Source organism: Corvus hawaiiensis, chromosome 13 (assembly GCF_020740725.1).
Source record: "Corvus hawaiiensis isolate bCorHaw1 chromosome 13, bCorHaw1.pri.cur, whole genome shotgun sequence".
Classification (NCBI taxonomy): Eukaryota; Metazoa; Chordata; class Aves; order Passeriformes; family Corvidae; genus Corvus; species Corvus hawaiiensis.
The window spans coordinates 985252-997684 of record NC_063225.1 but is presented as its reverse complement, the minus strand read 5'-3'; the positions used below and the strand labels follow the sequence as shown (position 1 = coordinate 997684).

General features: G+C 39.8%; 1 protein-coding gene across 13 annotated transcripts in view; it reads right to left on the bottom strand.

The window, feature by feature from the left end:
• MYO5A (myosin VA) overlaps window positions 1-12433 on the bottom strand; it is a 98732-nt gene that overhangs the window by 7931 nt on the left and 78368 nt on the right. For 4 of the 13 annotated variants that reach the window (XM_048317308.1, XM_048317298.1, XM_048317299.1 and 1 more), the window contains 9 exons: window positions 11616-11624; window positions 9989-10089; window positions 9371-9451; window positions 7295-7493; window positions 5649-5723; window positions 3712-3805; window positions 2477-2623; window positions 1934-2088; window positions 659-748 (listed from right to left, as the gene is read on the bottom strand). In XM_048317308.1, coding sequence (XP_048173265.1) covers window positions 659-748; window positions 1934-2088; window positions 2477-2623; window positions 3712-3805; window positions 5649-5723; window positions 7295-7493; window positions 9371-9451; window positions 9989-10089; window positions 11616-11624 — 951 coding nt within the window. The remainder of the gene's footprint in view (window positions 1-658; window positions 749-1933; window positions 2089-2476; window positions 2624-3711; window positions 3806-5648; window positions 5724-7294; window positions 7494-9370; window positions 9452-9988; window positions 10090-11615; window positions 11625-12433) is intronic. The other 9 variants (XM_048317304.1, XM_048317305.1, XM_048317306.1 and 6 more) reach the window with 5 other exon arrangements.

The following is a 12433-nucleotide window of genomic DNA, read 5'->3' as shown; positions in this document are numbered from 1 at the left end:
GCATTTTCTTTCATGCAACTGACAAATAATACCTTTAAAATAAGTTACAGCCCCTCAAAATTTTAGTTTGGGATTTCTTCTTTTTGAGGCTAATGCTAGGATCTGCTTTTCAAGCATGATGCCCACAGCATCTACTTCCTTAACTCAAAACTTCAGGTCTGTGACACAGGAACAAACTCTGCCAGCATTCTGGCAGGCAAGACCCTTCCCTCCCACTCCAGCATAGGCATTCTCACCTGGTCAGTATGGCCAAAAGCCCAATTACGTTTGAAAAAGGAATTAGGCATATCACAGCCTCCAAACATCAACTGGTCTGCCATACTATGGCTAAAAGGCTTCATATGGCCTTTTTGATAGAGTGCAGTGAATCACTGCTAAAAACCATAACTGTAGCAGCCAGATCCTCCTGCTTAATCTGAGCTGGCATTTTTGGGAGCCCAATGTCATCTAGACTCCGGGACCCCAGCCTGCAACAAAGGGAAGCTGGTTCAAATCTTACATCCCTGTGCTTTCCACTGATGCCCTCACCATCATTCCAAAAGGTTTAGCCATTTTAAGAGATTTTGACTAGATTTTGGCCTATTACAGGATTTTTTAAAGAGCAGTGCTGACAGCAGTGCTGGAGAACAAGAGAAACCAGAGTAGGAACACTGCTTACCTCTTCTCCACTGTACTGCTTCAAACAGTGCAAAAAGCGGCAGGTGTTCGACAGCCAGAAGGACACGGTTTCAAAGTCATCTCCTCTTTTCTGAGGATAAAAACAAACACAGTTCAGCAAAGACTGATTATTTTATTCGGAGGAATAAAATAATAAAATGCCAGATACACATCTAAACACTTAAAATACGCTTTCCAGTAGATCCTCACTCTGATGTTTTGCAAAACTTTGTATTATAGCAATGGAAGCAAGGGTTTTGGCCAAATGCCATTGAACACCCTCCCTGTTTTCTTTAGTATTTTTCACGAATATGATTTCCCCCACAGATATGATCTTTCTGTGTTTTACAGACCCATCCTAATTGCTCTGTGCAGAAATCAAAGGGCAATGTGATGGTATTCCCAAAATACCAAATGACTCCTGTGAAGAGCCCAGCAGGGAAGACTGGAATGATACAGAGCCAGCAGGAGGAGCAGGGAACAATTCAGTTTTGATGAATGCCACTTACATCATAACCATTTTGGCAGCCTGATATGGAAAACTAAACAAAACAATAAACCCTTCTCACCAAAGAACACAGGATCTAGTATATGCTGAGTAGTTCTAGAGCTCCATAGCATGCACTTCTTTCACTTAAAAATGTTCCAAAATTCCTACGGATATCTAAGCTCCTGCAGGATTGTTTACCAAGTATTTTTTCAAAACTTGTAGCTTGATTAAAGGCTTGGCTTTTGACACATCTCTCTCATTTAAAAAATAAAAAACCATGTAAGCATAACACATTTATGCCTTAATAATGCCTTCAAGATACACCTGGCCTGAACTCTCCCAGCCAACTCATTGCAAAGACTTTGGGCAGTAACATATTATCATCAGTGTAATCTGCAGGTGAAGCAAATGAGGAATCTGTTAACCAAAACTGCAAATGAAACTGTTTAATTAAGCACTCTGGAGAAGATTAATGAAGACTCACTCTGCAAACTCTGACTACATCCAAAACTTTATAAGATGAGCTTCAGAGGAGGGAGACTATTCAAAACAAAAATAAGGTAGTTCTTTTCACATTAATTCAATGCATCTCTGGTACCATACGGATAAAATGCCAGCAGTGTAATCTGTTGGTTTAACACAGCTCTTGGGGCTTTAGTGGGAGCTCACTGGTCACAAATCCAGAGCCAATTCATTGAAAGCCTCTTCCACATTCTTCTAGCATAAAACCAAAAGCAAATTTTAAATTAACATTTTTTTTTTACTAACCTAAGCAGACTAACTAACCTTTAACACTTTTTTGATGCCATTGATAGTGGAAGTCAACAACGACCGCACTTTCTGGTCATCATTAAGGTAATCTGCATGGCGCACACACATGAACAAAATATATGCTGGTAGTCCTGGAATCAGGTTGACAGCTACCCCACGTGGTTTCAGCTCTTGGGAAAAACAAACACACATTGTCTTGTTAAGTGTCAAGTCACTGGAAGATGTTATATGAGGTAATTGCAACCTCCCCAGTTAATAGCATGTACATATATAGAATATACATATCTGGCCAGTGAAAACTGAGAGCAAAACTAAGAGCCACTTTCTTGGTAAAAGAAGAGAATAAGAAAACATAACTGCCTGCTAAAAAATATGCAGGCATGTTAATATGTACTATACTCACCAGGAAGGATAATTAGATTACAACAGACATTTAGGAATTGTAGGTAAACTGAACACTGTCAAAACCAAAATAAGCTATTCATTTCCTGTGTTCTTATCATTCACTTTTCAGAGTGTATGGGAACAGAGAAGGCCACAAATGAGAAAGATGCTTACCTAAAATAAGATTCTTGACAAGTTTTTGTTCATCCTCCTTCTTGTATTCCAACATCCCTTGGAAGTCCTTTTCTTTCCGTGGAATGTTAACTGGACGAATAGGTTCATCAATGATTTGTCCAGGTGATATGTTCTCCATCTGGCCCACTTCAGACAGAGAATGAAAAGAAATATTACATTTTCCAGTGAAACCAATACATACCAGAGACATTTCTAAGGAAAGTCCTGGCTCCAGCAGGACAGGGGAGGGAATATTAAGAGCAAAACTGAGAAAACTTGTGGGTTGAGAAAAAGGTGCTTTAGTAAGTGAAGGAAAAGGGGTTGGGGGGAGTGGGAAGCAAAGCAAAGGCCATCACTCGTGACAACCCCTCAGCCCAAGGGGACTGATGTCCAGCTAGTCTCTCACAACAGCTATCTCGTGTGCAAAAACCCTCTTGTGGTTCCTGACCTTATGAGGTGCAGCACATGGAATATTCCTTTGGCCAGTCTGGGTCAGCTGTCCTGGCTGTGTGCCCATGTGCCCTCCCACCCCAGCTTACTGAGGGGACAGAGTGGGGAAAAAAGAAAACCTTGACACTGTCCAGCTCTGTTCAGCAGTAGCAAAAACACCAGTGTGTTCCTAGCAGTGTTACAGCCTCAAATCCAAACCACAGCATCACACACGCTGCTCTGATGAAAGTTAACTCCATCCCAGTCAGACCTACTGCATCTTTCTAAGTTAATTAGGCAATAAACACAGACAAAACTGTGTTTCAGACACGTTTTCCCACTCTGTATTATTTGTGAACGTTACTGCGACCTTGTCCAGAGCAGTAACTGAATAAGACTGAAAGGCATTTCACAAAGACCACCTAGTTTGAGTAAGTAACCTTCACACTCAAAGGAAAACTGGGTAAATAATTTTTGCCTGGTTCATATTTAGTACGGCTTTTCTCTTGATAAACAATAAAGAATTGTGTCTTAGAGTACACAAACAGTGCAGGAAACATTCCTTTATGTTTGAATACTTTCTGCCTTCAGAGAGACATCAATTTCCTCTTCTCATCTTCTAAACAAATCTTCTAAAGGCTCATAAAGAACACATAGAGCCCTGGGCATACGTCGTGTTTCTGCAATCAACCGAGGCTAAAGCTACTGAAGACCTCAGGCCCTCACAACTGCTAAAACAGATGCATATGATGACAATCAGACCACAAAAAGTAAACCAAAATCTTTCTCTCAAAATATGAAAGTACCTTCGAGTTCACCGATCTTCTTAGCAAAAACTTTCAACTGTTTCTTTAACTTGCGAACAGTTTTGTCCTGCTTTTCCAGCTGCTCCATTAAATCCTGTAAATTGAAATAAGGGAAAGATTAAGATATGAGAACAATCCTGTACCGTGTGACAGAGACAAAAACAGTGCTGTTAGAGTTACAAGGCAGTGAGGAAAGCTGAACAGAAGTGCCATCCTCTGGCCGAGGGTTGCAAGCCGGTACACTGCCTAGAACACAAGCCAAATATTGCAAATATTATTAAGTTATGTGCAGCATGACAAAGGCAAAGCTCTTAGCCAGGTAGATTCTGCAGACACTCAGAACAAGGTCAGTTCTTACAGCAGAAGACATTTTGCTGCAAAAACATCTCCCTAATGCTTCCTCCCTGCTCTTCCAAATGCCTCACAGAAATTATTTCCTTTGTTATTTAACAGCTATCCTGTATTTCTGCATCATTTATTCTTGCCTTCAGGACTTATGCCTTATTCAGACCTCTCCATGTTATGAGATGATAAGAAAGAGATCCCTAGAAAGACCATAACTTGCACTCAAATTTACCAACTCTAACATCCAAACACCATTTCTTGTGTTGCTCTGTTATCTCCCTTGCTGTCATCACAGTTCCTTACACTAAAACTGGTTTCTTACATGTTTTTATTCTGTACCCGAGTAACATTTAGCACCTAAAAGTCCTATTCTTTTAATAAACCGTATTTTGCCTTCAAAGGAACGCTCCCCAGAAATCTATCTTCAAATAATCCTGTGACATATTTGTTGTAGTACATTCATAAAATAATAGTTTAATTAAAAAAGGGAAAGTCTTTCCAAAGGAAGCAAAACCTTAAGCTCAAATAACCCAAAAGCCATTCCAGATTAAGTGTTGGAAAGCAGCTTAGAAGAAAAATTTCCTAAGCATGAAGATTCTTCATGGCACTGGTAAGAACATAAGGGACCATGAACTCCCTGCATCAAAAGCATCATCTGGAAACTACACCTCTTCTGAAAAATTTTAATGCAGCTTGGGCAACAACTTAGAATTACTACTTGATTAAGTAGTAGAAGAGTTTACAAGCTGATATAATTCACTTGAGCAGTAAGATATTAGGCCTGCTGACAGAACAGCATCGAGGCCATGCTTCACATCCAAAGCAGTGTTCAATTTTACAACCGAAATCCCGTTAATAACACTACATACTTGTCAGATAAAACAATTTCTCCTGAAATTAATAAAAAGATACATGTAAGTCCAACAGACTGTTTCAAGTGTATCAGGGAAGGGATGATTTCAGAACAACCTCAATGTGAGGATGAATAAAGTTTTATATGGTTCCTATAAACAAATTTAAGAGATCTCACGTCTCATTAAGATCTGTAAACTCATGAATTACATTCTTTCAAGCTCACAAATGGTGCTGTCTTTAATTACTATGGAAATATTATTTCCAATGTCATCCTTCATATTTTCCATTTCTGAAAAACAATGAAGTAAGAACAAATTCAGGCTATGACTGGATTGCTGGCATTATTCACCTCGGTAAGGACCTGTATGATCAGTCCTCTACTTTGCTGAACTGAATCTGAATGTATCAAAGTTTTAAACCGAAGAGTAGTTTTGAAAATTGAGCATCTTTTGCATCATGTGCCTCTTTTCCAGGGCAGTGTTAAGTAGTGTTCAAAAAGAAACAGCTCTGCTCACAGTGCAAGACTTGTATTAGTAACAAAACTGTGCATCAGAAAGAAACACAGACTGCACAAAGGACACTAACAAAAAAAGCAGTGAAGGAAGTAATTGGCACCGTGAAGCTCTCTGCAGGGGGATTTCCTCTGAAAGGGAGAAAAGGAGACAGCCTGCTTTTCAATTAGTGCTTCAGAAATAGAAATAGACAACAGAGAAACAGGATTCAAGTGAACTACATACAATCATCCTCTTGTAAAGGGAAATCCGGTACAACTGATACTTCTTGGGGTCATCTGCATACAACTCCTCAAAAAACTGCAAAAATAGGGACAGGATTGGTTTTCTCCCTCCCTTTGAGACACTGAAACTCCAGTGAGCACTGTATAGATTAAATCAGAATACAACAAGATCAAGAATCTCCTATTTTTAGGCAGTCTGGGCCTTAGTTGTGTTCAAGCCAGCACCTCCCAGAGAGAAGCTGATGTAGATGAGTTGCAAAACAGTCAGATCTTTTAAAAATGGGACGTACTAGGACTGTGAAAGCATGGAATACAACCTTTGTGAGAACAGGGATAGGACATTTTCTTATGCTAATCACGATGGGATTGCAGGGAACACAACAATTCTGACATGGCATCTGGAAATCCTGCACATTGTTTCCACTCCAGGGCTAGCAGTGGAACTGAAACATACACCCAGCTTGGAGTGGACTTGCAATACTCAGACATCTGAAGTGAAATACTAAGGGATGAGTCTATATTTAACAAGTAAAATTACATTAAATGTATTTGAAAACAAAGAGAACTCCTCTGGGATATAATTACATGACTGTGTGTGTTGTCTTGGGAACACAGAATGTGATGAGTAGGTTTCTGGGGGGAAAAATGGCTAAAAATCGTAACATATGACTAAGCAGCAGGAGGAAGCTGCTGGGACAGAAACATTCACCATCTACCTTTGCCAGTGAGAGACTGCTGCTGCTGAGGCAAACTTACACTTTTAGCCAGTTCTCCAACATCTATCAGCTGAATTATCTGATACTTTCATCAAAATCTTTGGTATTAAAACAAGAACCCAACAGTGCTTAGTTCTGTCATGTACATAAGCAGGAGGCACTACACTTTGGCTTGTCTGGAGGACGCAATGACACTCACAGCTAGGATTTTTCTGGCTAAAGTAACATGTTTCCCTTTACCAACAACAAGCCAATCATATTCCAACACTGGTCTCTTTGGAAGATTTACCCAGAAATTAAGTAGCCCACACAGGATGAACACACTCCTTCGTGGAAGGAGGTAGGGAGTTCTGCCCAATCCTTCCTTCACACAAAGATGTTGTGCAGTACACACAGCATACCAATTATTGTCTAAGTGACTTCTAACCAAGTTTCTTTTTATGGAACTATTTCTTTTTTCAAAACCTACTGAATGGCTGGAGCTTGTAACACAGTGGATTATCTGTGTAGCTTCAGGCAGGGAGGAGACAAATGGGAAGATAAATTATGTTAAGTAATTAAAGAATTACATCAGAGTTTTTCAACAAAATAAACAAACATATTTCAGAGGAAACACCACTCCTTGGCACCAATAGTTTTTATGACTCCCTGGATATCAACATTCTATTTAGCCTTGACTGAACTCATCAGTTGAAAGCTGGGATCCGCAAACTTCCTCCATGCCCCAAACTTCAAATCAATTTCCTGAAACTTTATTACTTCACGAGCAGCCACAAGCCTCTCTCTCCCATTAGTAGCTTACACTCAAGAAAACCACTACCCTCGTGCAATTTCTTTTGCAGGAAGCTGCCATCTGGAAAGTGATAAGAACCTCCAGGTGTGGCAGGTCTGTAAGTCCCCTGACCTGCTCCCGCAGCATCACCTCTCTTACCAAGTTCTCATTCGTCAGCCGGGTGATCTCATGCTGCAGACTGGCTTCAATGCGGGCCTCTGGGGGCAGCTGCAGGTTCTGTGCCAGGAGCTGCTGCTGCCGATTGTTTTCTTCCTTCAGACTCTGGATCTCACCTCGCAGTGATTCCAGCTCATTCTCGTGGCTCTTCTTCTGCGACTGAAGCTGAGACTCCAGCAGCCTGAAGAGGTTGAGCAACAGCTTGTGTGAACACACTTAGAAAGTTACATGCCCAGTTCTCAGAGGGAGTGTAAAGCTTTAGCTGCTGCTCAGGAACAATTAGCCATGGCTTGCAAAGGAAAATGAAAAAGGCAGAGTAGTCTTTAAACCCTTCAGTATGCCTTCTAATTAAATTAAGCTTGCATGATCAAAAAGTGAAGAGAGAGAAGCTAATTGTGACACTGCTTTGCGTTTCCTTTGATTGAACACATACAGTACACGGTGCCACTGTGGCAATAAATGTAAAGCTACGTCTTCACAGATTGACTGAAGGGGCTTTAAAGAGGTTTTACCTCTCAACAAATCAAATAACCTAAGATGAAGATGACACTATATTCTCTTAAGTTAGCACCTTGCAATATTAACAATGGAAAATATTTTTAGAGTTAACTTTTGCAGTCAGAAACCATTTAATTGCAAATGCACATAAATAATCTCTAATTTTACATTAAACCCAACATTTTTCAGAGGGCTGTCCTTAATGCAGGGAAGGTCAACAACAGAACCAAACTCAGGACTGAAATCCAGGGGCTTTATTCTCACCGCTAACTCGTTCCTTCCCCTTGGGCACATCACATCTCAAATGCTTCTCACTGTGAAGTGGGGATAACATGTACCAGCCTCCTGCCAGGCAGTGCTGGGGGATCTTCTCCTGCTTGCAGGGCACTCTCCAAGTGCTCTGACTCATAATTTTGTACATACACAGGAAATGACAATACCAGTGACTACCAGTGTTCAATTAGACAATATTTCAGGGTTTAAATATGCATAAGGCAGGAACATTTATTAGTAACCAGACTGATGAAGCACGCAAGGGCAAACAGTCATTTAGCTGCAGTGCTCTGCCATTTAATATAAAGCTTCTTGCCTCTACAGTGCCAGGACAAGAGGCAAGAGGCACAGAGCAAACCAACTCCCATCCTGCTCTGCAGAACACTTGCTCGAAGTTAGATCTTCACAGGTTTACAATGTTAGGGGTAGAATGTGTTAGCACCAGAAAAGGAAAGACTTTAGTTAGAGGCAGTCATTGCAAAATACCACCTTCTGCAGTTACTGCTACCAAATGCATACACTGAAGAACATCAGCAGTGCTGAGCTACTGAATTCGTTGTCAGGGCAGGACTGGGAACCATTCTGGCAGTCAGGGACACAGACGAGCACACAGGGCCAGAGCTGCGCTTCCTGACAAGGAGACTCTCGCCTGCCCCACGACCAGCACAGCCCTTGCAGAGACCACAGTGATCCCACTGAGGCTTCAACAGCACCATGAGGAACTAAAGATTACTCCTCTTTCTTGGTTATTTTGTGACTTACATTTTGAATCTGGCATGGAGAGACATGGGAGAAGAATGTTTCATTTACTGAACTTGAGACACAAGGAGAGTACCCATTCCAGTTTGAAATTTTAAGAGTTCACTGAGCTACTTAAACATTAGTTTCATAATTACTAAAATGATTGCACTTCTTTAGGCTGAAAAACTGTAAGGAACATCAATTTTGAAACCTGGTGTAAAGGCACACAAATAGTACATGGCTACAAATATTCTCCAGCTGTTGAGCTTCTGGTATTTTACAACCTATTTTTGTGCAAGGATTCTTATGAATTATGTATAGGCTGTTGCGCCACCTTAACTTTTTAAATGATTAAACCTGACAAGTAGAAAACTTCGGGGACCAGGTTTGAGGGAACCTTAATTTGTATATTTGTGTTGAATTTTTTACTAACTGTTAAAGCAATAGAAGTACTGTAGCTAAAGCAAACCCATAGCAAGGGGCACAGTTAGCTAGGAAAGAAGATGCAAATGAAGAAAAAAAAACCATTCTGAGAAGTCTGGTAACCTGTTGGCTTGTTTTAACCCTTCATAAGCCAGCCAAAGTTCTCCGTCCTCATTCAGCATATGATAGTCCTGGGGAGATTGCCTTTCAAGAAAGGTGTTTAAAAAAATACAAGAGATAGATGTGATGGTGCTGAGGTGACATGGTAAGGACATTACACACTACATTACAGTTACTACAAAAGAGAAACAAAAAACGCTCTAAAACAACCTAGCAAATGACTTTCTTGTTTACGTGTTTTTCTTCTCAATGATGCAATTCAGCTCTCAGTGACAGCCCAGCTGGTTACAGCATTCTGTGCTGTCACATTAAATGCATTGCCACAGAGTATGTGACCACTGCAGTTCAGAGGGTGACCAACCAGCCTGGGGAATGCACCCAGGCTGGGCCACGCAGCAATTAGAGGCTAAGAAGATGGAAATCCAGAAAGCTTGATTTTACATTTCCCCATTATTTCCAAATCCTTTCAAATATTGCACACAACAATTTTACTAATGAAATCAAATTATAACCCCAGCTATGAGCGTTCTCTGGACATAAATGGGTGGAACTTACTGAACACTTTACACAGTGTGTCACAGCAGACCCCAACTGATCACAAAGTAAAGAAAGAACTTGTACCTGTTTGTTTCCTTCAGTCCAATATATGCCTGTGCTATTTCTCCTTTGTCTTTCATCTTTTGTACATCCTCCAAGAGGATTGTAGCATCTGTCATTGTATTCTGGAAAAAGAATGATAATTTCCAGTAAATTTAACAACGTAACTGCTCCTTGAATCCATGTTTTCTTCATGTGGAACACTAATCCTTGAGTAGCCACATTAAATTAGTATGGGTACGTGAGCAAGAGGTTGGCCCATAATTTCAATGTCCCTTTGATTCATCTTTTAGAATAAATGCATACAAAATGGTCAAATATTGGTCTGTCTAGTAAGTGGGTACATATGTTAATCTCCTTCCATTTGTTCATCACATAAAAGGAATAAAATTAATTTCAGGAAATATTGATTTTGCATTTTATTCAAATTACCAGGAACAGCTGCTAATACTGAAACTGAAGCAGCATTGTTTTGCCAGCTTAATTCTAAAAATGTTTCTTAAACATAGCATTACATGGAGTCTTTCAAATCTCATAAATAAGAACTATTTCTCACTCATATCTGTCAAAGCAGGAAAGAATTTACAAGGGCTTGAGATTTTCTAATTTAGATAGCATCACAGTACGATTTTGTTTGAATGTTTACTATGGCACTTTTGCTTTTTCTTCAGTAAAACTTGAAATACTTTATAATAGATGTTTACAGTCATCTCAGCCAGTCTGATCTGAGCCATTGCCATGGAGCACCACAGGACTTTAATGAACATAAGAGATGGAATTCTGACCTTCTGACTTTCAAAACAAGCAGATGCTGTTTTCCTGAGCACAATTTTGCAAAGTATTTACAGCAACAACTTTGTGGACATAAGTGTTGGAACCAAGGTCTCTATGTCTAGTATGATTTGTGTTATCTAATATGAAAAACAATAAAATATGTGAGCTCCTTAAAGAATTATTCCCAACATCCTTATGACATCTTTGACGTTTTTCTACTATTAATTTACTACAGAGTGAAACTGCTGTATCTCACCTGCCAAGCTTTAGCAGTCTGAACATCTATCATTTAGAGTCAGCTCAGTTTCTTACACTCTTACATGTATTCAATGGCATGTTCTAATCAAACATTCAGCAATTTCTGTCCAGTATCTACAGATGACAATATGAGTCCACAATATTTGTTGCTCGCTGAGGACAGAAAACACTCTAAAGTAAGGTACTTCTTCAGACCATAGACCTTTAGTTTGTTGTGAAATGTATGGGTTTTGCAAGTTAACAGAGGTCTGATCCCTGGATCACAGGGCTCCCCGGATCACTGTCCTTACCCCTCAACCATACTCAGCAAGAAACATGATGGAGCTGACTAGACCAATACCTAAATCTTTTCTTTCATGTTCAGGTTGTCATAAACCAGCACTTCAAAACTGTTAAATCTGCTTGTTTTGAATGAACTTGTTTCTCTGTGTGGAGCATGAAGATGGGGATGCAGAGGACATGGAATTATGAGAACAGTTTTTCAAAAATACCAAGGCAAAGTGCAAGAACAAATACATTTAGGTTATTTAAGAGGCAGGGAAATGACAGCTCAACACTGTTGAGGGTTACTTTAGCATTTAGGAAGTTCTGGTTTGTAACTGTAGAAGAAAACATGTACCTTATCCTCCTGGCAAACAAATTGGTAGGCAAGAAAGAAGAAAAACAAAACATTAAAAAAAAAAAAAAAAAAAAAATCTATCTGTGCTGCAGCTGCTCAACCTAACAAGCAGAAGCTGTCTGCAAACTGGCTGCTGGCCATCCCACAGGCCACCTTCTGATTTCCCCCATACTCAAAGCCGCTGTAAAATCAACACTTCCATCCCACCACTGCTGAGAATGTGTCATTTAAGGATTCACTACTCAAGTATTTCTTTACAATGTTCTAAATACTACAGAATAAATGTATTTTGTTTTCTTTAGAGTCAAACATCTAAAACAAGACTTAAAACATCTTCATGCATCACAGACTTTCAGTGTATTTACCCAGGACAAATATAGGTGTAACTTTGCAGCAGCAAAGGAAAGAGGACATATCTGTTCATTCCTTGCTGCAGTTATGAAACAAGACATAGTTCAGTGGAAATTAGTTCCTTGATTCACATTATACCTTTTCAGGTTGAATGATTCTTATTTTCAAAGCTGTTACTTCCCTAACTATGTCATCAGAGTCAGAGGGTTTTAGAGGAGGTGCATTTCAGTGGTCGTACTCTTCTTTCTATAAAAGCACATAGCACCTATCAAGCAGTAATATGGAATTTCCGTATCTTCACAGGTAATCTTTATGAAATGTTACTGATTTGCAATCATACAGATGTAGAAGAAATTGCTCCTTGTACTGAACTATTAATTAACAGGTATTGCTGAGAATTCCTTTAAATTTTCCAAACTACACACTAGAGACACGATACTGTACTGCACCTTTGGTGCAGCCTGTAC